Source organism: Carica papaya, chromosome 2 (genome assembly GCF_054855325.1).
Source record: "Carica papaya isolate Zhongbai chromosome 2, ASM5485532v1, whole genome shotgun sequence".
NCBI lineage: Eukaryota > Viridiplantae > Streptophyta > Magnoliopsida > Brassicales > Caricaceae > Carica > Carica papaya.
In genome coordinates, this window is record NC_142310.1 from 33,362,581 (window position 1) to 33,387,631 (window position 25,051).

General features: G+C 38.0%; 6 protein-coding genes across 12 annotated transcripts; 3 read left to right on the forward strand and 3 right to left on the reverse strand.

The window, feature by feature from the left end:
* The first annotated feature begins 259 nt into the window (after window positions 1–259).
* Window positions 260–2,664, forward strand: LOC110810066 (uncharacterized). Its single transcript, XM_022036124.2, has 4 exons — window positions 260–631; window positions 822–931; window positions 1,059–1,246; window positions 1,654–2,664. Exons 1-4 carry the CDS (start codon window positions 459–461, stop codon window positions 2,401–2,403), a joined length of 1,221 nt encoding a protein of 406 aa, XP_021891816.2. The 5' UTR covers window positions 260–458; the 3' UTR covers window positions 2,404–2,664.
* Window positions 2,665–3,078: 414 nt separating this feature from the next.
* On the reverse strand, window positions 3,079–4,956 carry LOC110809996 (uncharacterized). The gene is made up of 4 exons (XM_022036018.2): window positions 4,676–4,956; window positions 4,538–4,583; window positions 4,283–4,443; window positions 3,079–3,780 (listed from the first exon to the last, which is right to left on the reverse strand). Exons 1-4 carry the CDS (start codon window positions 4,886–4,888, stop codon window positions 3,265–3,267), a joined length of 936 nt encoding a protein of 311 aa, XP_021891710.1. The 5' UTR covers window positions 4,889–4,956; the 3' UTR covers window positions 3,079–3,264.
* Window positions 4,957–5,093: 137 nt separating this feature from the next.
* On the reverse strand, window positions 5,094–7,720 carry LOC110809995 (pentatricopeptide repeat-containing protein At2g29760, chloroplastic-like). The gene is given in 3 exon segments (XM_022036016.2): window positions 5,094–5,671; window positions 5,673–7,387; window positions 7,390–7,720. Coding segments are annotated over 3 exon segments (2,202 nt in total). The 5' UTR covers window positions 7,718–7,720; the 3' UTR covers window positions 5,094–5,512.
* LOC110810005 (uncharacterized) lies at window positions 7,719–12,288 on the forward strand. Its single transcript, XM_088214201.1, has 2 exons — window positions 7,719–11,321; window positions 11,432–12,288. Exons 1-2 carry the CDS (start codon window positions 8,633–8,635, stop codon window positions 11,839–11,841), a joined length of 3,099 nt encoding a protein of 1,032 aa, XP_088070327.1. The 5' UTR covers window positions 7,719–8,632; the 3' UTR covers window positions 11,842–12,288.
* Window positions 12,289–15,821: 3,533 nt separating this feature from the next.
* On the forward strand, window positions 15,822–23,160 carry LOC110810053 (putative receptor-like protein kinase At3g47110). 7 transcript variants are annotated; one of them, XR_015817300.1, is made up of 4 exons: window positions 15,822–17,646; window positions 20,263–21,364; window positions 21,579–21,675; window positions 22,639–23,160. XR_015817300.1 is itself a non-coding variant. In XM_088214203.1 (2 exons), exons 1-2 carry the CDS (start codon window positions 17,526–17,528, stop codon window positions 20,649–20,651), a joined length of 510 nt encoding a protein of 169 aa, XP_088070329.1. In that variant the 5' UTR covers window positions 15,822–17,525; the 3' UTR covers window positions 20,652–23,160. The 7 variants fall into 7 exon arrangements, 2 of the variants coding, with proteins under 2 accessions (XP_088070329.1, XP_021891789.2); XR_015817299.1 differs by having other exon boundaries at window positions 20,263–21,083; window positions 21,294–21,364; window positions 21,579–23,160; XR_015817297.1 differs by having other exon boundaries at window positions 20,263–21,675.
* A 1,192-nt stretch (window positions 23,161–24,352) lies between these two features.
* Window positions 24,353–25,010, reverse strand: PH1 (pleckstrin homolog 1). The gene has a single exon (XM_022036096.2). It carries the CDS (start codon window positions 24,889–24,891, stop codon window positions 24,457–24,459), a length of 435 nt encoding a protein of 144 aa, XP_021891788.1. The 5' UTR covers window positions 24,892–25,010; the 3' UTR covers window positions 24,353–24,456.
* Window positions 25,011–25,051: the final 41 nt, after the last annotated feature.

The following is a 25,051-nucleotide window of genomic DNA, read 5'->3' on the forward strand; positions in this document are numbered from 1 at the left end:
AAGATATTAACAATTCAATTATATATGCATCCCAACAATATTAACCAATTTAATGTTATTTTAATTTTATAATATGATCACATAATTAAATTTATAAATAATATAAATAAAATTAAATGAAGCATATTTTATAATATAAGTTGAAAGATAAAGAGAGCAAAACTAGATGATATTCCACGACAATTATGTTATTCGTTTTTAATGATAATAATATAATAAAATATGTTAACCGAACCAAATTGAAAAAGAAGAAAAAATTTATTTTATTTCCAAATTAAGTATAAGAAAAAACTTCAATCTGGGTTGTGGCTACCCGGGAATTCCGTGGTTTACTTGACCCGGTTCATCACGCTGCAATTCCCTGTACCCGGTGCTCGGCGGTGACGATTCCTTTGGGGTTCCAGAGCAGACTCAAAGAGGAAAGAGAGAAAGAGGGAGAGTCATTCGAAAATTGAGAGATGAATCCATTAACGTTAGTGAAGAGAATACAGAGCATAAATTCGAAGGAAGCAGACTTAGGGATTTCCGAGGAGGCATCGTGGCACGCCAAGTACAAAGAATCTGCCTACATCTTTGTCGGTGGCATTCCCTTTGACCTCACCGAAGGCGATATCCTCGCAGTGTTTGCCCAGTAAGTCGTCTGGTTTGCGGTTTGCAATTTAATTTCAGTGATTAGTTGAGCTTCCTTTGTTATGAAAAGGAAATGTTGCTATATTATTAATGTTTTGATTATTTGTGCTGTATCTTTTGTTTCCGTTTCTGATAATCTTTTTTTCACAAGATAATGAGTTTTGTTTTTTCTTTCATCTTTGTGGACAAAGATATGGGGAGATTGTTGACGTTAACCTTGTTAGAGATCGGGGTACTGGTAAATCCAGAGGTTTTGCATTTCTTGCTTACGAGGATCAAAGGAGTACGATTCTTGCTGTAGGTTGGTTCTCTCTCTCTCTCTCTCATGTATTATCTCTATTAACAGCTAAGAAGATAGTAGCAGTTGATTTCAGTTAGCTTAGCTATTACTGCTTTTTTTTTTTTGGGTGTTATGGCCTTTCTTGCAGATAACTTGAATGGAGCGCAGGTTTTGGGTAGAACTATACGTGTAGATCATTGTAGTAACTACAAAAAGAAAGAGGAGGAAGATGAGGAGACCTGGCAGCAGAAGAGGGAGGCCCGGGGTGTTTGCCGTGCTTTCCAGAGAGGCGAATGTACCCGTGGAGATGGATGCAAGTTTTCCCACGATGAGCAAGTAAGATTAACGATAGAGATCTAGAATATTTCCACAATGATGAAGTATGGTGGTAGTTTAACAACATCTCTCATTGGATGACTTCTTCTCAAATTATGCATGTTGAAATATCATAAGAAACATGAGACATCCGGGACTGTTACTGTCTAGATTTTCTCTTTCGGTTGCTTGGGTAATTGTCTATATGCACTATATTCTTATCTAATAATAAGATTATGGTGATGTGAGATGGTTTCAGTAAGTAGTTTAGCTTCCGTTGTTATGCATAGACTTAAGTTCTGTTTCCAATTTCAATGTGTGCATGTGTGGTAGTTTATTTGATGCATAAATATTCTTTTTCCTTTTTCTGTTCTTCCATCAAAATTGTTGAGGTGCTTATTTATGCTTTTTTTTTCTTTCAAATACAGAGAGCTGCCAACACGGGTTGGGGTCATGAGGATAAGAGTTCAAAATGGGGACATGATAAGTTTGACGGTTCAAAAAGGAAGGAGAGAAGATTCAGTGATCAAGAAGGTTTGGGATTGGGGGATAAGAGTCCAAGTTCCAGAGAAAAGGGCAATAGCAGGTCGCTGGAGAGCCATTCCAGGGAAAGTAAGGAGAGGAATGACAAGAGATTGCGAAGACATGATGATGATGAAATCAAGCTCAAGTCAAGGGATGATCATGATAAGAAGCAAGAAAACAGATTGAGAAAACGATATGAAGATGATGAATTTGAGCCTAAGGCTAGAGATAATCGTGACAGGAGGGAAGAAAAGAGACCAAAACAGTATGATGGTAGTTCACCAAAGTCAAAAGATGATCCACTTAGGAGGGAAGAAAACAGATCAAGGGAGAATGATGGCTATGATTCTAGGAGGGAAGAAAGGAAATTTAGAAGGTACGATGATGGTGAATATGAGCCAAGATCAAGGGAAGATTATCATATGAGGGAAGAAAAGAAATCAAGAAGACATGGTGATGATGAAGTTGAACCAAGGTCTAGAGGAGAACGCGATGGCAAGGAACAAAAGGGATCAAGGAGGCGTGAATCAGGGTCCTCATTGAGACGAGACCAGGACCAATTATCCAGTGACAAATGGTCTAACCCTGAAAAGGATTTGTCCTCCCACTATCGTGGTGAGAGAGATCGTTACCAGCGTATGTCAGATAGATAACAACGTTGTACATCTTAATGGAACTTTGAGCTTACATGTTTCCTAAGGTAGTTGTCCTTATTGTATTTATCTGATAGTTGTAATCCCTTTATCTTTGCCTAGGTTTTGTGCTACTCCTAGAATTGTGCTTTTGCTTATACGAAGGCAACTTGAGAAATAGTATTGGTAACCCTTGTCTCCTTTTGCATTTGATATTGACATGGAAGAATACATGAAACGGTTCACTATTGGAGTAAAAGAAAGTTGATCTCACGTGTATTATTTTCATTGCCCACATGCTGACTTTATTCTGACTCAATATGCTACGACCACTGGTCGTTTTTAAATGTTGAATTGATTCATGCACTGATGGCATAATTCCTCATAAGAAGGTTTTTATGGATAAAAGAATGTATGCTTGATACGGATCCTTAAATCCGGATCACAGAGTAGATTTCCCCCTAAGTACAAAGAGACACTCCAAAACTTCACTATTCTTACTGTAATTTTTGTTATAAGTCAGTATTTAGAACTCTGAAAACAAGTTTGCATCTGGACAATGGATTCCTATCCGAAATGTCTAGTTTCCATTGAGTTACTTCTGCATTTATAGAGTTTCATAACCTGGATTTGCCCTGATGTTGAAAGTTTATAAGTTTGAATAGCAGGGTTATAGATATAAGGAAACTGTAGCAGGACCATGAAATCCTTTAGAAAGATTTCCAAGTAGAATGAAGGAAAAAAACATATGCATATTTACATAATTGCTCAAGTATTCTAGTGGATCGGGAGTAACAGAAACAAGGGGATGGACTGATGTTCTTGGAAGGGAAATCAGCAAGAGATAAAGCAGTTGATCGATGAAGTGACTTCGGACATGTTTTAATCATCAGCATTGATTGGTTTTCTGAATTCCTTCAAAATTGTTTCTTCGGAAGACATCACTGGCAAAGGATTCAGGCCAGGTACAAGCAGCGGACCTTCCTCACTGGTAAACGATGTCTCTTCATCCTCCACAATTCTTGGGTTTTCATTTGCTAAACTTCCGAGTTCTTTCTCACTAATGGATTCATCATCTGCAGATCTAACAAAATCTTGCAGGGTGACCCCCTCCTCGGTGTCTGATAACATGGCATCCAGATAAACATGGTCTGTGAGTTCCCCATTTAGACGAGCTGGTCCCGATAACAGGTCAAGTCCCTTGTCTGCATTCTCATCAATCATTTGGTCCTCTATAATTTTCTGGAACTCTGCATTTGCCCAATCCTCTGCAATGATTATAGTATCCTTTGTCTCCCATGCTCGAAAAATTCGGTCTGGACCAGGCTGCCAGATTATATTTCCTGTGCTTGTTTTGAGCACAAACTTGAATTGAATTGACAAGCCAACAGGTAGGTCCTGCACACAATTTAATTTTTATTTAAATAATCAGAACAAAAGTTCTATGCGTCATCATAAAATTCTAGGAGGCTGAATGGGACAAGGCAAAATCTTACTGAAATACTGATGACACAAAAACCGTGACGAAAAAATTGAATTAGATTAATCTTTAATTAAATCTGGATCGAGCTAAGTTTAGGGTAAGAAACAAAAATGATGTCAAAACTTGACCTGGATATATATATATATAATATCTATTTCCAGTTTTGATTAAAAATATATATAATGTACGTGTATAATATATTTTCAATTTTAATTTAAAAATATATGATGTATATTGTTTAACTTAATGTATATATAAATAATATATATGGCTGTCAACTCCAGTTATAACGTGGATTAAGAATTGAATAACTTAATTATTGAAATTTAAAATTCTCTTTAAAAATATTCTATATACCCTACTCAGTTGCCAAAAATAGCCATAAGAGTTTTATAGGTTTGAAGAAATTTTCCTTACCATTTCAACAGTCCATTTGTGTCCATCTGACCAGGTTAGCGGTACGCCATTTGAAGGATTCCATGAGCCAAGAGCAGGGTCATCGCCCACCAGCAGGAATTCTTCACCATATATACATTCCTTCTTCAACTGGAATTTCACATGCATTTTCTTTGTTATATCTGAAAATTTGAACCAAGTCAAAAACCATTTTTCACTTTGCAAGTTTGTTTCATTCAAAAAATTAATGTAGAAGACAGTAGAACCCACTTATACCCTGAAAATCAGTTTCCCCTTCTGCATTCTCTGATCCTGTTAACACCTGTCAGCCATTGAAATACACAATGGAAAAGTAAACCCACTGCATTTCATCAAAAGCACATATCAAGAGCTTGAAATAAAACGAAACGGTACCTCTGGATCAAATGCCATATGAGATGAGGAGGTAACCAACCGGGTTGATCTGTTTTTAAGCGAGAGTGAGTGGGAACACAGAGGACTGAAACTTAGAGACCGTGAGAGGGAAATACCAGATGGACCCATAAAAGATTTCGAGGAGTTAATGGTTGTGTTTGTCTGGTTCTTCACGAACGTCTTTGTTGCAGAGAAGGTCGTTAGGGTCTCCATGGCTGTGTGTTTGGGAGGAGACGAATCAGTGCATGCGTGTTTGAAGGAGCAAAGAACTGTGGGTCGCTTCGTTTTATAATTACGAGAGAGAGAGAGAGAGAGAGAGAGAGAGAGAGAGAGAGAGGTGCACGGATCTAACTTTCAGGTCACGCGATTTTGGCGCGTGTCGTAATCGCGCTGAGTTTGTCAATTTTTTACTTTCTGTGGTTGGGGGTTGTTAGGAAGTGAGATCTGAGACAGCTTTTTGTGAGCCCTTTTTCGCGCGGGATTTTTGTTCTTTGATTGGCGAATTAAGTTGTTAGGAAATGTTTGACTAGTTTTTAATTTTCAATTTATCAAGTATACAGAGCTCAAGCTTTATATACTTTCCAAGTATATAGTTATAATTTTCAACCTTCCATTGGTTTCTCCCGGCTAGAATACTTTCCTCGTATGGCTGGGGTTATAGCCTCACTTGAGCCTATTTATTCTCAGTTTGATTATATATAGTTTTATGAAACTTATAAATTTTAGTAAATATTTAGAAAATGAGTGTTTGTAAGTTAAAAAATTAATTAAAATTTTTACAAAGTACATTAAAAAATTTATAATTTTGGGTCAAATAATCATCTTAATCTTCCTTGTTCACCAATAGTCCATGCATGAACAACAGCCTCCCTTAAAATGATGGAACCGATACCAATCTCTCAGTAGTATCTCTCTATTGTAAAGCTTAGAAATGAGCTTAGCAACTGAGTGGCAATCCCCACACACACGAAGATTCTTTATAATCCTGATTGGTTGACAAGGGTCAGTCAGTAGCTATAAGCCCAAATGAAATTGCCAACTTCTCGCTATGAAGGTTCAGAGCCTGCTCTTTCATGCCTTCTTCTTCAACCAGTTGCAGAAGCTGGGACTTATTCGCTACATAACCGGCTGACTTCAATCTTCCTATAATCTCGTCAAGTTTTGAGTAGATTTCCTTGGAAAGAGGATGAGAGTTATCTCCCACTAGAAACTCATGAATCACACCATTCACCTCTATTGAGCTACAGCCTGGTTCTTTTCTGATTCCAGTTAGTCTCATTAGCTTCCTTAATTGACAAACACTGTCCCATTTCCCCATCTTGGCATATATATTAGATAAGAGCACATAGGCTCCGTGATTTCCAGGTTCCAACTTAAGCAATCGGCTACAAGCCTGTTCAGCAAGCTCAAGATTTCCGTGAATTCTGCAGGATCCAAGCAAAGCACCCCATATAGAAGCATTAGGAGATACAGGCATTTTATCTATGAATTTCACAGCTTCTTCGAGATATCCTGCTCGCCCAAGAATGTCAATCATGCAAGCATAGTGCCTGGCTTCAGGAGCAACACCGTAAACGGACTCCATTTGATTGAAAAATTCTCTGCCCTCACCCACTAATCCAGTGTGGCTACAGGCACAGAGAACATTGGTAAAGGTCACGCTGTTGGGCTTGACTTTGGCTTCTTGCATCTGGAGAAACATACCTATTGCAGCTTTCCCATGGCCATGCATTGCTAAACCAGCAACCATGGCACTCCATACAAACACGTCTCTCCTCTGTACAGAATTAAATACCTCAAGTGCCTTCTCAAGATCTCCGCACTTAGAATACATGTCGATAAGTGAGGTTGTGAGATGACAATTTAACGCTATCTCCTGCTTCTTTATGTACACATGAATCCACCTCCCAAGATCTATTGCCCCTACTTGAGCACAAGCTGACAGAGTGCTTACTAGAGTGACCTGATCAGGTTTTGTTTTCTTGTTCAGTTGCAACTCACGAAAAACAGCTAATGCTTCCTTTGGCTTTCCATTTTGTTCATAAGCAGATATAAGAGCATTCCACGCAGCAATGTCCTGCCAAGGCATAGCATCAAAAATGTGCCTGGCTGCTTCGTACTTCCCTAGTTTAGCATAGCCATCAAGCATTGTAGTCCACGTGACAATATCTTTCTCCTCCATCTTTTCAAACAAAGCTTTTGCATCTTCCATGCTCCCACACTTCACATACATGTCAAGCATCGGATTCTTCAATGTCAAATTCACACTTATTCCATTTTCTTCAATATACGAACACACCCACCTCCCAAACTCCAAATCCAACTTCTTTGCACAAGATGACAAAACACCCACCATTGTAACATCATTTGGCTTCACATCACTCTCCTGCATTATTCGAAACAAATCTAAGGCCTTCTCGGGACAACCCTTTTGAGCAAAACCCGTGATCATCGAATTCCAAGAAACAACATCCTTTTCTTCAATCATCACAAAAACCTTATATGCCAAATCCAAATCCCCACATGACGAATAACCATGTATCAATGAATTCAAAATGAAAACATCCAAACCAAGTGATTTCTTAATGGCCATTCCATGAAAAGCTTGTCCCATCCGTAGCCTATGACCCTCTGCAGCTGCCTTGATCACGAATGGAAAAGTGAACTTATTTGGGCAGTAAGAGGCTTCACAAATCATCTGCAGAAACACCCGAATGCGCGAATAAGAGTGTTCCAGGAGTAGAGATTTGGCTCAGGAATTTGATCGAACACTTTGCGAGCATAGTCCAGGCTCGAGAAAGACGAAAAAGCAGAGGCTGTGAAGAGTTTGCTAGCTATGTATGGATTGAAAAATAGCTCTGTACGGAGCATCCTGGCATGGATTTGCTTCAGTTGTTCGGCACTGTTGCATTGGTCGATTTGAGAGAGAATTGGGTGGTTTAGGAGGGAAGGGTCGTTATTGACAGTTAGGGAAGTACAGTTTGGGTTTGGGAGGATGGGTTGAAGTGGAAAAGAAAGAAGTGAGTTGCTTAGAGTTGTCATCACTTCTTGGTGCTGGGTCACTCTTTCAGGCTTAACTAATATGAGCGTGTATATGAGTTGCTTAGAGTTGTCATTGTTTGCCAATACAGTTTTACATACGACATTTAAGATTTTCACTAGCTATTACTGACTCTCAATTACTGTGACTGAATTTCTCTTAAAATTCAATTTCATTCTGCTCGTTTTCCATGTTCAGCTCTCGCGGAACCTCATCTAATCAAAGTCAAAATCAAAATATTCATAGAACTCTCACAATTTTTGACTTAAGCTTGATCTGCCTGATCAGCTTCTTACCCAAAATCAATGTCATTACACACACACATGTACACACACACACACATTTACAAACTCAGTATGTATATATATATATATATATATATATACACACGCAAGATACATGATAAAAGTCATATCTTTAGTCAATCTGGGATTTGGAATTTATGATCGTGGTCACTGCTTTAATGGACAAGTTCGGTTCATATATACGTACATATATTTATTAGTGCATATATGGCTGGCATTCTATTTGATTTTTTTAATAAAGATACAGGGCATTCAAAAAACCTGAGATACATAGCCATGTATAAAACGAGAGTAAGACTGCGTGTGAACGTGCCTATCAGTTAATGCATAATTTCCAAGCTCAAATTGACAAAGTTGAATGGAGCAGAACATCATGTCAAGCTCAACATGTCCTTCGGAGTCTTGACACTTCTGTGTAAAAGCATAACTGTATCTATCAGAGTAAGGCGCTGCATACGAAGGCATGATCCATGCTTCTGCAAATGATGGACCATGTTCTTGTTCTTACTTTATACCTGTATATATATATATATATGTATATGTATAAAATCCTTTTAGGGGTGTAAAAAGGAGAACATATACACATTAACTCTGAGCCTAACATTTGTGATCATGGCTAACTCAATGCTTTATTCTGATATTCTGCTATTGTACTTCGGCTTCACATTATCCCTCAGCTTTTCTTTTGTTTCCTCCGCGACCAGTGTGAAGGAAAACCAGATAGATCGACTGGCATTGCTGGCTATAAAATCGAGGATTGATCATGATCCACTAGGAGTGACAAGAGCATGGAATGATTCTGCAGCGCTGTGCCAATGGAAAGGCATTACTTGTGGTAGAAGGCACCAAAGGGTCACCATGCTTGATTTAAGCAACCAAAAGTTGGGAGGTACCGTATCTTCCCATATAGGAAACCTCAGCTTCCTGAGCTTTCTCTACCTCGAAAACAATAATTTCCATGGAGAAATCCCACCAGAGATTGGTCGTTTGTCGAGGTTAAAAATTCTCAAGCTTGGTAGTAATTCCTTTCATGGTAGGATACCAACCAATCTGTCTCATTGTTCTAACCTCGTTGAATTTTGGGCTGAGTACAACAATCTCGAGGGTGATATCCCACCGGAGCTTGGAAACTTGAAGAAGCTTGAGATATTGATGCTTTATATAAATTACCATCTTACCGGAGAAATCCCTGTGTCTTTAGGGAATCTCTCAGCTCTCTATGGCCTTGGTTTCGGAGACAATAGCTTGCATGGAAGGATCCCTGATACCCTGAGCAAACTAAAACGCTTGGCATTTCTTGAACTGGAAGATAATCATTTATCTGGTCTAATTCCCCCTGCAGTTTTTAACATCTCTTCTCTCAAAGTCATCGATGTAGGAGGTAATCAGTTCCATGGAACTATTCCATCTAACATAGGTTTCAGTCTTCCAAACCTGAAAAACCTTACTCTTGGTGATAATAATTTCTTTGGACGTCTACCAGAATCATTATCTAATGCCTCAAAGCTTGTGAAGTTTGATATCTCTGGAAATTATTTCAGTGGGGAAGTATCCTTTACTTTTAGTGGCCTGAAAAATCTATCAAAACTGAACTTTGGTACAAATAATCTGCGTGGTAGTCTAGATTTTCTGACCTCCCTAACCAATTGTAGTAGGCTGCAAGTTTTAGGTCTGGGTAGAAATCAGTTTACAGGAAAGATTCCATCTTCTGTAGCCAACCTCTCAATAATCATGACAGAATTATCATTAAGGTTTAATCAAATATCTGGCACCATTCCTGTAGGGATAACAAATCTTGTCAATTTAAATCTACTTCTTATAGAGTTTAATCAATTAACCGGCCATATCCCTCCATCCATTGGTAACCTTAAAAACTTGCAGGATCTAAACTTGGGTATGAATAAGTTAACAGGCAGAATTCCAGCGTCAATAGGAAATATATCAATATTAACAGTGCTTGATTTGGAATATAACTCTCTGTGGGGTAGCATACCTCCAGAAATTGGAGAATGTCAAAGTTTGACGGAATTGTACTTAGCTCACAATGGGCTCACTGGCTCTGTTCCCCATCAAATTTTTAGCATTAGGACACTTTCTATTATTTTGTCCCTGCATGACAACCTTTTATCAGGTTCTTTTCCTTTAGAAGTGGGAAACTTGGAGAATCTTGTTACATTAGATATTTCAGGTAACAGATTTTCAGGTGAGATTCCCAGTACTCTTGGAGGTTGTACAAGCCTGAAAATTCTTCTAGCAAAGAACAATCATTTCGATGGAAGCATTCCTTCTTCATTGGGTTCCCTGAGAAGTATTGAAATGATAGACTTCTCTCAAAACAATTTGTCTGGCCAAATTCCAGAGTCTCTCGAGGGGTTATCGTTCTTGAAACACTTAAACCTATCCTTCAATGCCTTGGAAGGGATGGTACCAAGAGGAGGGGTTTTCAAGAATGCAACAGCAGTTTTGGTATCTGGTAATAAGAAGCTTTGTGGAGGAATAGCTAAACTTGAGCTACCGTCATGCCACTTCAAGGAATTCAAGAAATCAAAAATAATCTTGATTGTTCTTGGATTTCTTGGACTCTTTTCCCTGTCATGTTCTGTGATTTTTTCTTGGTTGAAAAATAAAAGATCCAAGAAAAAGCCTAGTTCATCAGCACTGTCCTTGATGGATTCAATTCTAAAGGTCTCCTATGGCCAACTCCTGAAAACAACTGATGGATTCTCATCAGCCAATTTGATTGGCAGAGGAAGCTTTGGACATGTCTATAAAGGAGTTCTCAGCCAAGGCCAAGACAGAACTGTTATTGCAGTGAAAGTGATGAATCTTCAAAACCAAGCAGCTTCCAAGAGCTTTCTTTCTGAGTGCAAAGCCTTGAGAAATATCAGGCACCGTAATCTTGTCAAGATCATATCCGCTTGTTCCAGTGTTGATTTTCGAGGTAACTCTTTTAAAGCTCTTGTCTACGAATTCATGGCAAATGGTAGCTTAGAGAGATGGCTGCACACATATCCTGAATCAAACAGAGAGAATGGTGAACGACCAAAGAGCTTAAACTTTCTTCAAAGACTAAACATAGCCATAGATGTGGCTTCTGCACTTGATTATCTCCATCACCATTGCCACAGTCCTATAGTCCACTGTGACCTGAAACCAAGCAACGTCCTCCTTGACGAAAACATGGTTGCCCATGTAGGAGATTTCGGGTTAGCCAGGTTTCATCCAAAAATTATAAACAGATCTAGCGCAGATCAAACTAGTTCGCTTGGTCTAAAGGGAACAGTTGGTTATGCTGCCCCAGGTAAATCTTTCTATTTCTGGTTTCAAATGAATTTCACTTCTTGAATGATAGGCAGTAAAGTTATGAGAATCAACTAATTGATACTACTAAGTTGATTTGTAAAATTGCAGAATATGGCATGGGAAGTGAAGTGACCAAAAGCGGTGATGTTTATAGCTATGGGATACTCTTATTAGAAATGTTCACAAGGAAACGACCAATTGATGATATGTTCAAAGATGGTTTCACCCTTCTCGATTTCACAAGAAGGGCATTGCCTGAAAATGTGCATCAAATTGTGGATCCTTTACTGCTACATGAAGCTAATCTTGAGGGAGGAGAAGCATCTACCAGCAAGAATCCTATGCCATCACGCAGTAAAGGGGAAAAAACACAAGACTGCCTTATTTCAATCTTGAGTATTGGACTTGCATGTTCTGCAGAATCACCCAAAGATCGAATTGACATTACTGATGCAGCTAATGAATTACATTCAGTCAGGCAAAAGATTCTTCAGAAGGAACTCCGTGCAACAAGATAGGAGCTCCCTGACATGGGTTGTTACTACTGGGTGTTTTTAGATTAAGATTTTTGGCATGAACAATAAACATATGCGATCTCCTGTTCTTCTTCACAGTGGATTCAGATTCCCTTTTTGGATATGAAATAGGTCACAATATCAAATCAAACCAGATGGAGTTTGCTAGTCATTTTCTGATGAGCTATGTACAATTTGCAATCATACCATCTATTGTTCTCAAAGATGCAACATGGTTCAACTAAGAGTCACCATTGAGGAATGAATCTCTAAATCCATCTACATTAATGTTTTCTTTTGTTCCTTTTATTTCAATAAGCTGAAATATGTCAGTGTAGAGGAAACAGATTTATAAGTCTGAACTGAAAGTCATGAAAGAGGAAACACTTCATGTACTTTTTCAGATCAGATTTTTCTTCCAATCAGAAGATCATGATCGATGTTACGTAAGTGTCTGTATGTGGATAAAAACAAGACTGAATTTGCTCTTTAAGTCTATGCAAATCTGCAGATATTGAGAAGGAACCAAAGGAAAATCATCCCACCACAGCATCCATCTCCATTTTTTCTTCCAAATCAGAAAATTCCTCCAATAAAGACAGCCTTAGACTGCTGGCAGCCACAATATAAAAGTCAGGCATATGTGTAAAGCACTATGATCCCACAAATTTAATACTGCTTGATGCCTTCAACTTCTTTCCACACATAGAACAAACTCTGGCAAGGCAATATTATATTTACATAGACTGTATATTAGATATTAATACTTGACTATAATCTGTTTTTTGTTTCTGATTTATAAAAAAATCCAGCAGACACCTATTCGATAATATTAAAATTTAATAGTATTTCCAATTTAGTGGTTATCGTAACCATGCTTAAATGTGTTACCTGCCTTGCCATTATCATATGGTGCCTCAGCTTCTTACTATGGTGTTGCTTAGCAGCCTCCACAATTTCTACCAAAACAATGAAGAAAGACAAGACGGGACCATCTTGCTTTGCTGGCCATAATGTTGCTGTATGTTTGTGTAGATTTTAGAGAAAAAAATAATAATTTTATTTTTCATTTCTTAAGATATTACATTTAATATATTTATAGAATTCCTAAATTATTAATAAAATACCTATTTTGATAGAACTTTTATTATATAAAATTTTTATTATTGTAAAATACTTATTCTAATAAATAATAATAAAGTATTTTATTCAATTACCCTCCTCAAATTGGTGTAAGAATGTCACACATGTCCAACTTATAAATTAAGTTTTGAAATATTATTTTATGGTTTACCAGTGTCAATCATTTTCTTTATTTAAAAATTTTGATTTTACTAAATTTATTGCACCTATAGATGATAAAAAGTTAAATTGAGACAGAATACGTTTCAGGGTTTGAATATCTTCATTTGAAAAAGCTCCAACTATTAGTGTGTCAGGTGTTTTACTTGCCTCAACTAAATTTTCTTGAGTTCTCGTAGGTCCACAATTTCTTCTCTCATGATCTCTAGTTGGTTTTTTATGTAACTTTCAGCAAGTTTCTTTAGTGTGTTTTAACTTGTTACAATAGTCACACTTACGTAGATCTTTACACTGGTCAGACTGAGCAATTAATTCAGTTTTCTCAACTGGTGCTATGTATAGCATAACATTTCTTCTATTTTTTTCTTATTGGACATAAGCATAATTTTATTCTAATTAAGGAAAAAGATCCTTACCAAATACCTGAACACGTATTTGATTATATTTGATGTTCAAACCAACTAAAAAGTCATCAATTCACCTTTTTTCTATCAATTTCTAAAATTTAGTTGCATCTGTAGGACAATTTACTTGAAAGTTTTGATAGTAATCTAATTTTTATTATAATTCACTCAGTTCAGAAAAATATTGAAAAATAATCATCTCTTCTTATTTTGTGTTATAAACTTTATTGCAGAGTTCATAAATTTAGATGTTATTACATACTTATAAATATATAAGAGATGTTATATTCCATATTTTTTTTTGCATTATCGAATAACAAATATATTCGTACAATATGAAATTGCATACAATTGATGAATTAAGACATTACTAAAGAATTTTTAAAATCTCATATGTTATATTTCAAACTATCTAAATATGATTTTTTTATATTACCTATAATATACCCCTTCGATCCTCTAACTTTGATAAATAATAAATAAAATTTTAATCAAATAAGATAATTAGTACCTTCAAAATTACGGAACTGATTTGCAATAAGGAATTGTTCGAATAAGAAACCATCATTGTTTTTGTTTCTCCCATTTTAGAGTACTGAAGGCAAAAAGAAATATCTAATAATAAAAAATAAATCTCTTAATCGTACCAAAAAATATATAAAAAATACTGAAATAAGATCTGTGCATGTCCAGCTCGGCTCAGCTCAAAAACGGTTTGAGTAAAAAAAAAGGGCTCGGCTCCGACTGAAAAACGGCTCGGCTTGGTGCAGCGGCTCGGCTCGAGCTGAAATCGACTTCGTGTGTGGCTGAATAAGGAACGGGATCATGCGGCCAGTGGCTCTGTGCGATCGGAGTGAGGCAGATCGAGGTGGATTGCGCAGTTTTTCGCACGACTCTGCGCGCAGCGGAAGGAGCTGGATCGATCGTCCTTTCACGTGTTTCTGCGCGCGGTTAAAGAAGAAGCTTGGTCGATCGTCTCTGCGCGTGGCTGAAGAAGAAACCCGAGGTTGGTCGCGCGTTTCTGCACGCGACTGAAGAGGAAGGATTCCTTGGTGGTCGCGCGTCTCTGCACACGGAGAAAGAAGAAGCTAGAGGTTGTCGCGCTGTCTCTGAGCACGGAGGAAGAAGCTAGAGGTGGTCGCGCGTCTATGCACGCAGCTGACAAATAACGATTCCTTGGTGGTTGCGCGTCTCTGCGCGCAGAGGAAGAAATTAGAGGTGGTCGTGCATCTCCGCGCGCGATTGACAAAGAAGGATTCCTTGGTGGTCGCGCGGCTCTACGTGCGGCTGAAGACAAAGAAAACCTTTGGTACTCTGATTTCTCTCTTCCTCCTATCTGACCTCCCTTTCAACTCAGCTTGTTTTTGGTATTTTAAAATTTGATTGGATGATTATTTGCATGACGGTCCATTAATATTTTGTATGATATGGTATATGTAAAGTTCATTAATGTTTAAATTTAATTATCTTTGTATGATGGTCTAATGTTAGCTTTTTTTTTTTAAATTGACAGTATCGTTATTTAAATAATTATTTATTTTGTTTTTATTTTATTATATATAATAATAAATAAAAAATTAAAAAAAAAGGTTTAAAATAAATATAATATTAAATATAAAAATATAAAAATATATATAATTAAAAAAGAATAAAAAATATCGAGTAGAATGATTTAAAATAAAATGTAATTTTATCAATAATAAAAAATATTAAGGGTATAAAGAAAAAAAAATTATCAAATCATCTTAAAACTACCGAATCGGTGATTTGAAAAAATAAAAAAAAAATTATAATTGTGAGAACTATGACTCAACCAGTAAAAAATCATATTATGTGTTTCGAAATAAAAACAAACAGAAAAAAAATCATGAAAAAACCATAACATCATTATTGAACTATTATCTAAACAGGCTCTTAAGGTTTTAAGAAAAATCCTGAAATCAAAACCCTAAAATTTTATTTGGTTCTTGAATAAAAAAATAATAATTTTATTTCTCACTTTTTAAAATATTATATTTAATGTATTTATAAAATTTCTGAATTATTAATAAAAAAATTACCTATTTTAATAGAATTTTTATTATAGTAAAATATTTATTTTAGTAAATAATAATAAAATATCTTATTTAATAGTTTGTAGTTAGATATGAGAAATAATGGAAGGAAAGCAATGAATGATTAATACCTTGCACTATAGTGGAATAAGAAAGAGATAATGATTTCCTTGCATTCACCACCATTACCTACAAACACATGAGACAAACAATAAGCAGTCTCATCTCGCTAGAGCTTTTGTGTAACCTTTTTCTTTATCGATGATTATAAAGCAATAACTTCACTTAGACTATAGCGTGGTATACTATATACTTATCCAAAACAAGTAAAGATAATTTTATGAAGTTCTCATTGATTTTGGATCTCTTCCTTTAAAGAAAGCAATATGCAAGTCAATGTCTAAGTCAATACAGGACAAAAGTGATAATAATAAGATGCCATTCTTTTCCTTCGTTTGATTGGAGTAAGAGTCATTCTAAAACAAAGATTTTCTCTCTCACACACAAATCCAATCTAAATTGATCTTAAGTTGAGGGACATGACTAAAAGATAGAATTTATTCTTATGATTTACAGATATTGTATTGGATCAATATCAGCCAATCTAACCTATTCCATATTCTAACTCTACCCTGCCTTAGTTTATAGCCAATTACAACTTGATGGGAGAGATCTCACTAGAGGTTGGTCACCTATTAAAAGCTTCCTATATGCATCTTGTTATTCCCGCAACGAGATGAGATTGAATATCCAATTAAGGCACATCATGATCGTGTAATTTTAAGGTACCCTTTCAAGGTTTAGTTCCCCTTGCCCACAGTTTGTAATAGATAGTTAATGAAATGAAAAATAAAAAATAATAGACACTAAAAATAGAATATGAGTGGTAGACTATTACCTTAAACTATCAATAAAATGTTCCCTATTCTAACAAACTCATTTCCTACGGAGATTGGCAACTTAAAGAATCTTATTAAGTTAGACATTGTTTGAAACAAATTTTCCACAGAAACTCCTAATACGATTGGAGGTTGTACCAGCTTAAAAATACTTCGTACAGACGAAAGTTTTTCCCATAGAAGCATCCTTCTTCTCTGAGTTCATTGAGAAGCCTTAAATCGCTAAATCTGTCCTGCAACAATTTGTCTGACAAAATCTCTACTTATCTCAAGAATTTAAGCTTCTTGATGTATTAAAATCTGTCTTCCAATCACTTTGAGGGAGAGGTATCAAAAGGAGGAGTTGTCACCAATACAAAAGCAATCTCAGTTGCTTGAGACAACAAGGTTTGCGGAGGTCGAGCTGAATAGCCACTTCCATCATGCCAGTTCAAAGAATCAAGAAAATCAATGCAAAAGCATTCAAACAAATTGATCATGAGAGCTTGTGGGGTTCTTGGACTTTGCTTTCTTCATCTACAACCTTTTGTTGGTTCAGGTACAAAGAACCAAGAAATAGCCTTCATCACCATCCTTGAGGAATTCAATTCTTAAGACATCATCTCATCAACGTCTCAAAGCAACATATGAATTCCCAACAGCCAATTTGATCGGTGAAGAAGGAAGTTCTGGACAAGTGTGTAAAGCTTCCAAGTGAAACTTCAACACTAGGAAGCTTCCAAGTGCTTTACTGCAAAGTGTGAATCCTTGAGAAACATCAGGCATCACAATCTTTCCAAGATCATGTCTGCTTGCTCCAGTGTCGATTTTCAAGATAATCCTTTGAAAATTCACTAAAAAGGTGGTTACACTCATTTCCTCAAGCTAATGGTGACCATGGTGAGCAACCAAGAGCTAGAGGCTTAAAATTTCTTCAAAGATTGAACATTGCACTAGATGCTTCAGCAATTGAATATCTCCATCACCACTGCCACAACCCTACAGTCTATTGTGATCTGTTACTGAGCAATGTCCTTCTTGAAAATAACATGGTTGCCCATGTTGTTGGTTTCGGGTTAGCCACGTTTTTTCCAAAAGCTACGGACATGTGCACTGCAGATCAAACCAGCTCCCACTGGCTTAAAAGGAAATATTGGTATGCAGCACCAGGTAAATTTTTAATTTACAGTATGAGCAAGTTTCTCTCTCAAATAGTTGGTGAATATAAATTCTAGTTTTCTATGAAGTCATGCATATTTCATATTGACAGAACCACCTAAAATATTTGTTTTCTGTTTCCTTACTTATTTGCTTGTTTCATTTCACTCGCAGAAAACATGCTAATTCACTGAAAAAACTACTGGTGTAAAATATGGTGCATTACAAGGCATACGAATAAAATTGAATTAATATCTGAAACAAGCAAATAAGTAAGGAACCACAAGAGTGATGTACTCATTCTAAAAATATTCACAAGGAAGCGACCTATTGATGATATGTTTAAAGACAGTTTAACTCTCCATGATTTTACAAAGAGGGCATGGCCAGATCAAGTGACTAAAACTGTGGATCCATTGTGGCTGCATGAATCTAATTTTGGAAAATGATTTATCTACCAGAAGAAATGCTATGCAAATTCCAGATGAATTCCTTGCTTGTTCTGTTGAATCACCAGGACACAGAATTGATATTATCTACACAACCAAGGAATTGCATTTTAAAGACTGAAGTTCATGAAGCAAAGTACTTATAAACACAGGCATAGAGTTCAGCTTAGCAGGTACTGTCAGTAATTAGTTTTAAGCTGGTTACGCTATAATATTCACTCTTCAGCAAATCATTGCGGCAACACTTGCAGTGGGATCCAATAAACTAGTAGGGAAAATACCACTGGGGATTACAAATCTCGTAAACCTAAATATAATTGGCCTCGAGTTGAGCTAATTAACAGGCACTATTCCTGCCACTATATGTAACCTTAAGAATTTACAACAATTGACCTTAGGTGGAAACAATTTCTTCGGAAGAATTCCCATTTCTATTGGAAATTTGTCATTACTAAGCTTACTGGATTTTGAAAACGAATTCTTTAGGAGGCAACGTACCTCCTGAATTAGGAAAATGTCAGAAGTTGATATGGTTAAGCTTTAAGTTCAAATAGGTTAGCCATTAACCTGTACAAACAAATTTTACCATAATCACTCTTTCCCTCAAACTGTCCATTGATGACAACCCGCTAACAGGTCCCTTACCTCTACAGATAGGCAATTTAAAGAACCTTACTGAATTGCATATTGAAAGAAACCAGTTTCCAGAAAAGATTCTTGTTATGCTTGGGGTATATACAAGCTTGGAAGTTCTTATAGCAGATGGAAGTTCTTTCTAGGGAAGTATTGCATCCTCTTCGAGTTCTTTGAGAAGCTTTAAATTGCTAGATCTTATTCCAAAACAATTTGTCAAGTCAAATTCCAATATATTTTGAGAATATGTCCTCCTCGGACTACTTGAATCTGTCATTTAACTTTGAAGGGGAAGTACCACAAAGAGGGATTTTTCACAATTCAACAGCAGTATAACTGTAGGAAAATGAGAAGCTCTTTGGAGGTCCAACAGAATTGCATCTGCAATCATTCCTCACTAAAGAATTCAAGAAACCAAAAGCCAGTTGTTCACTCAAATTGATCCTGGTAGCCTGTGGGATTCTTGGATCTGTTTCATTTGTTTCTTCCATAATGTTTTTTTTTTAAATAACCTTTTAAAAAGACGGGTGCAACACGAAAACTTTCCAGGTCACCCAGTTTCTTCCATAATGTTTTGTCGGTTTAAATGTAGACATGCCAAAAAAGAGCCACCAGCAGAATCCTCCTTGGGAAATTCATTTCCAACCACATATTGTCAATTCCTCAAGGCAATAAATGGGTTCTTGTCAGCTAATTTAAAATGGAGAAAGAAGCTTTGGATGTGTGTATAATGGAAACCTCAACCAGAAGCGAGACAAAGAAATCACAGCAGTGAAGGTGTTGATTCTTGAACAGAAGAGCTTCCAGGAGCTTCATTACAGAGAGTGGCACCATAATCTTGTCAAGCTTACTACTGCTTGCTCCAGTGTTGATTTCCAAAGCAACCTTTTCAAAGCTTTTGTTCATGAGTTTGTACCAAGGGAAACTTGGACAAGTTGTTGCACATTTCCCAGAACAAAATGGGGAATCTAGAGAACCAAGGAGCTTGGACTTTCTTCAAATAAACATCACTATCTATGTGGCTTCTGCCCTCAATTATCTCAGCACCATTGCCATGAGCCTATCATCCACTGTGATCTGAAACCTAGCTATATCCTTCTTGCTGATGACACGGTTGCAGATGTAGGATATTTTTTGGATTGGCTAGGATTCTCCCAAAAGCTACTGATAATTTTCATGTAAATCAGATGAGCGCTGTAGGTTTAAAGGCAACAATTGGTTATGCTGCAGCAGGTAAATCTTTCAAACTTTCACCCTTTCTCCTTAAGTTAAGCTTCTTCATCTTTAATTGCCAATCTTTCAAACTTTCACCATTTCTCCTTAAGTTAAGCTTCTTCATCTTTAATTGCCAAAACATAGTCTGCCAAATTGATGTCAGCATTTTACTTTTCCTCAATATAGATACTGCTCAAAACAACAATAAACAGATAAGAGCAACAAGAAAACTTAAACTATATGCAAGTTATTGTTTAATTCATATATCAAATAATGTGGATGATGACCTATATACATACTAATACCTTCAAGTTGTGATTTGACATTGCAGGGTATGGCACAGGGAGTGAGGTGACCATGTCCAGTAAAGGATATTGCTACAGGATACTCTTGTTGGAAATGGTCACAAGGAAGAGACCAACTGATAACACTTTCAAAGATGATTCCACATTTCATGCTTACACAGAGTTGGCATTGCCCGAACAAGAGACTCAAATTGTAGATCCACTGCTTTTACATGGTTCCATAGCTTCTATCAGCACAAGTTCTAGAGAAGCATGCATGAACATAAATAAAATGGAAGAGTGCTCGATTTTGGTCTTGAGAATTGGCCTTGCTTGCTCAATTGAATCACCTAAAGACCAAATTGACATCAGCTATGCAACCAATCAATTGATCAGGAATAACTTTCTCAGGACTCAAGTTCATGAAGCAAGATAGAAATTCCTGCCATGAGTTGGCTAGGGGTCCAAGATACACATTGGTGCAAGAAAATCCTCTATTTGTGTAGCGCCCGGAAAGGGGCCGAAAAAAAAAAAAAAAAAAAAAAGGCCACGTCGGCAGCCACGTCAGCAGGCCCGGTCAGCAGTCCCGGCCAACCGGGACCTGCCACGTGGCAAGACCACGTCGTTCCGAAACGGGCCACGTTGGCGATCCGCGTAGGCGCGATCGGACGGCACAGATTTAATCAAAAACGACGGCCCAGATTAAAACAAAATGGACGACAGAGATCAAAATGGCAAAGGGTTATAAATAGAACCCCCACACCAGACCACAAACCCTAGCCGCCTGCCGCTCGCCGGAGAAGACGAACCAGAAGCCGGCCGCCGCCACCCGCCGCCGCACCGGAGGGATTTCCGACCGCCGATCGAGGTAAATTTCATACCCCCGACTCGTTTTTCCACGCTGATTTCCCCAGTGGCCAAATCGGAACCAAAATCCCGGCCAAACGGCCGGAAAACACAGCCGAAAGCCAGCGGCGCCGCCACGCCCCTTCTCAGTTTTTGCCTCCGATGAGGCCCTTCCCGGCCTCCGTTTAATGCAATTTTTATATCATCGTGATCACCATTCTTTTCTCTACAGGTTGATCGGAGCCGAATCACCAAAACACGAACTTCACCGGAGAGCCGCCGCACCCGAGAACACCGCTGCCGGTAAGCTTCGGTTTTCCGTAAATTTTCGGCCCCCCGAGGGCCGTAGGGTTATTTTATCGCAGGAACCAATGCGAGTGTGGCCGAATTCGGCCGAAAACGGCCAACCCGAGGCAACCCGCCGCCGATTGCGGCGGCGGAGCGGCCGTGCCAGAGTTGCGATTTGGGCCGAAAGGGGCCCTGGGCCTAATTTGGGATTTTTTTGGAACACATGCAGATACCAGTGGTGTGTTTCAGTTCCCCGAGAAAAATTCAGGGAAAATTAGGGACAGCCTGTAGGCGCACTGTGAAGCCGTGTTCGGACCCCGAAACGAGTAAGGACCCCTCACCATATTTCCTATCACGGTATTAAAACTTAATAAATAATTAAACAGTATTTTGAGACTTTATAGATGTATAATTGATTGAGGTTGACAATGGAGCCCGAGTCTGATACAATGTTGGTCTGTTATTGTTTGATCTAATTTTCAGTATTAAATGCAGTATGAGGTTTGATGTTTTCATTTTATAGTTTCGTGTGCATATTTTACTGTTTTATTGATTATTGGTTGAATGACTGAAATACCGATACTGTATATTGTCTGTTTGGCATGAATTACTGTTTGCTTATCTAAATGCGAATTGATGATGCTGATTGAGGGAAAGAAGAATGGAAGATTGTATAAATTGATAATTGTGTAATGGGGTCAGCCTGACTAGATATCCTGGGAGATGGTGGACGGACCGGGTCCGTAGGAGACCCTACCGGGATTGTGGTCTCTCATACCGGACGGGGTATGGAGATCTTATGTGTTTTGGCGCCCATACCGGATGGGGTATGGGGACGGCCCGTTTCACCCTCATACCGGAAGGGGTATTGAGGTTTACAGTTTTGGCGCCCATACCGGACGGGGTATGGGGACGGCCCTGGAATCTGATTACAAGTATTAAGGGTAACGGGTAACGGGACCCCTATGGATCCCCATAGATACTAGTAGGCTGGTGAATGAGGAAAAGTAATTGTGAAATGATTGAATTGCAAGGGCGTGATGAGTATTATGTTACACAGTTTATATGATTTCATGATTATGATAATGTTATTGATTTCGTATATTGTTTTATGAATTTCACCGAGATAAGTGAATGGTAAAGAGTTTTATTACTGATAAATGAGTTTATTGTAAATTATGCTCCATTGGTCTTTTTGTGTTTTCTACCCACCTTTATCTTCGTGACGGTGAGATATCGTGATGTCCTTACTGGGATAGTGTAGCTCATTCCTTATTTAATCATTTCAGATCAGTAAGACATCGTTCCCGAGCCCGTTCCGCAAGAAGACGACGAAGGAGACGCCTAAAGACTCCAAAGTCATATTTATAGCTTACTTCCGAATTTCTCTTTTAGTTAGTTTGATCTTTTATATTTTGAGCACGTTTTTCTAGTTTCAGTGTAAGGGATGTTAATCAAATTTTGACTTCGCTTCCGCATTGACATTTTAATATACATTTCATTTAAAATTTCTGAAGCCATTACAATTTTCCTGGCCAATGCAACTAAATAACAAAGTTGATCATGATCAGCGATTCTCAAGTCTGTTGAATGGGTGAAGTTACGAACTATGGGAGCGTAAAATGGATAGAAAACTCATGATGACCATGGTTTTTCTCTCCTTTAGATAGGAAAACATGAAATGTACTGTCACAGAACAGCCAAACGAATAACGTCTATCAAACCCATGGATCATAGGCTACCTTCTTTTCATGGACTCATGTACATTTTCCACAACTACTTGGTAAAGTCTTCTAAGGGTTACAAATAAATCCAATTGCCACAATTATGTCAAATCAATGCCTGAAAAAAGTGACACTGATAAATTGCGTAATCAAAAGTTTTCCAGAATAGCATGAAGAATAACATGTTGTGACAACATAAATAAAAAAAAAAATAACAGTTTTTTTATATGTAAATATATTATTATAATAAAGTCACAGAATCAGAGTTCTTATTTATGAGTGCATGCTCATGAGCGTGGAAAGATGACCACAAAAATTCCTAAAGCAAATAGGAAGCTTATAGAAGCATGGGACGTGAAATTGCTAATGTATATATAGTTTTTTGTTTCTGCAATTTGAGGATTAGATAGGTTTTCCCCAAAAGCTACCAGTAAGCACCCTGCAAGCAAAACTAGCTCGTTTGGTCTTAAGAACAAGTCTGTTATACTGTATCAGGTAAGCGTTTCCATCTATATTTCTGGTAAATCTTCCCCGATTTGATCATGACTAACTATGTGCATACAGTAGTATAATAGCATAACACTTGCAGACACCTACAAATTTGAGTTGAGATGTGAGATTGCTTACTGAGCATGACATAGCGTGGGAAGTGAGGCAACCAAAACCATAGATATGGTCAATAATGCTTCAAGAAATGTTTAGAACAAGGCGACTCATTACAAGGTGTTAAAGGTTAGCCTGACCCTCCATGACTTCACAGAGATTTATGCTGCCTTATCATGTTCTTCAAATTGCTTATCCCCTGCCCATACACGACGGTAATGCAAATAGAGGATATTGCCGCTTCATCCGGATATTCAAGCAAGGCATAAAACAGAAGAAAACAAATGAGAGAATCCTTGGTGCTGAGAATCGGACTCTCCTGCTCTGTTGAATCACCCCCAGAGAAAAGAGACAACAACAATGGCGCAGCCAAGGAAATACATTCTGTCAAGAAAAACCACCCTAGATATTGAATTCAACAACCACGCAAGAAGATGGAAATTCTGATGCTTGCAACTATGGCAGCCAATTCTAAGCTCATGACAAGAACAACCATCAGTCCGTATCAGCCACCGAAGAGAACAACAATGGTGCTTAATTCTGCTATCTAGAGCGACGAACCTATGTCACACTATCCATTAACACCCTGTCAATGTAATTTCAGTTTTATTCTTCTGTGATGCTATGCCTTGATTAGTTTCAGATTTACCATCTATAAGAATAAGTCATCAGAATCTTAGAGGAAAAACAACAGACAAGAAGACTGGATTAGTAATAAAACGCACCGTTTTGTACAAAACCGAAATAAAATAAAATAAAATGCGAAGGATCTTTCTACAATCACCGCCTGTGATCGTAATCAACGACCTCGGATTCAGTCACCGACAGGGAGTGCTGCACGATTGACCGACCAATAGAGTTGATCCACTCCTCCTTCTCCTTCTCGGAGTCGGCGATGAAGTACATCGTATAATCGCCGGTGGACAATTCGAAGGCGCAGGGTTTGTTAAGAACATCCTCGGCGCCCTTGACGGTGAGGCAGGTTCCAACTGAGATGACGCCTCGCGGCGTGGACTCGCGGGTGACGTCATGGGAGTCCTTGAACCAGAACATTTTACCCTGTTTCAAGACGAACCAGCGGCGCCTCCACGTCTTGATGTAGTCGCCTTGCTTGGTCAGCCACCCGACTCGCTCCGGGTTGGCCCAGAACTCGATTCCCTGGTAGTCACTCGGGTCCGGGTCCTGACCCGTCATTGCCCGCCACAGGCTCTCCATCTTCTTCTTCTTCACCCTCCCTCTGTTTATTTGTCGGACCGAGTGCCGCGATTTAATTTTTATCACGCCGGTTTGGCAATCCACTGGATGAATCGACGTCGGTTTACGCCAAACGTCCAGACTTGTTTACTTACGACTACAGGTAAAGTTTTAGAGATGC

Coding starts and splice junctions, on each gene's coding strand:
- LOC110809996 (XM_022036018.2), bottom strand. CDS start 4,888: ATGGAGACCCTAACGACCTTCTCTGCAACAAAGACGTTCGTGAAGAAC. Junction 4,584..4,675: donor ATATGGCATTTGATCCAGAG/GTACCGTTTCGT, acceptor AATGGCTGACAG/GTGTTAACAGGATCAGAGAA. Junction 4,444..4,537: donor AGGGGAAACTGATTTTCAGG/GTATAAGTGGGT, acceptor TCAAATTTTCAG/ATATAACAAAGAAAATGCAT.
- LOC110810066 (XM_022036124.2), top strand. CDS start 459: ATGAATCCATTAACGTTAGTGAAGAGAATACAGAGCATAAATTCGAAG. Junction 632..821: donor ATCCTCGCAGTGTTTGCCCA/GTAAGTCGTCTG, acceptor TTGTGGACAAAG/ATATGGGGAGATTGTTGACG. Junction 932..1,058: donor GAGTACGATTCTTGCTGTAG/GTTGGTTCTCTC, acceptor CCTTTCTTGCAG/ATAACTTGAATGGAGCGCAG.
- LOC110810053 (XM_088214203.1), top strand. CDS start 17,526: ATGGTTGCCCATGTTGTTGGTTTCGGGTTAGCCACGTTTTTTCCAAAA. Junction 17,647..20,262: donor ATATTGGTATGCAGCACCAG/GTAAATTTTTAA, acceptor TTGACATTGCAG/GGTATGGCACAGGGAGTGAG.
- PH1 (XM_022036096.2), bottom strand. CDS start 24,891: ATGGAGAGCCTGTGGCGGGCAATGACGGGTCAGGACCCGGACCCGAGT.
- LOC110810005 (XM_088214201.1), top strand. CDS start 8,633: ATGGCTAACTCAATGCTTTATTCTGATATTCTGCTATTGTACTTCGGC. Junction 11,322..11,431: donor AGTTGGTTATGCTGCCCCAG/GTAAATCTTTCT, acceptor GTAAAATTGCAG/AATATGGCATGGGAAGTGAA.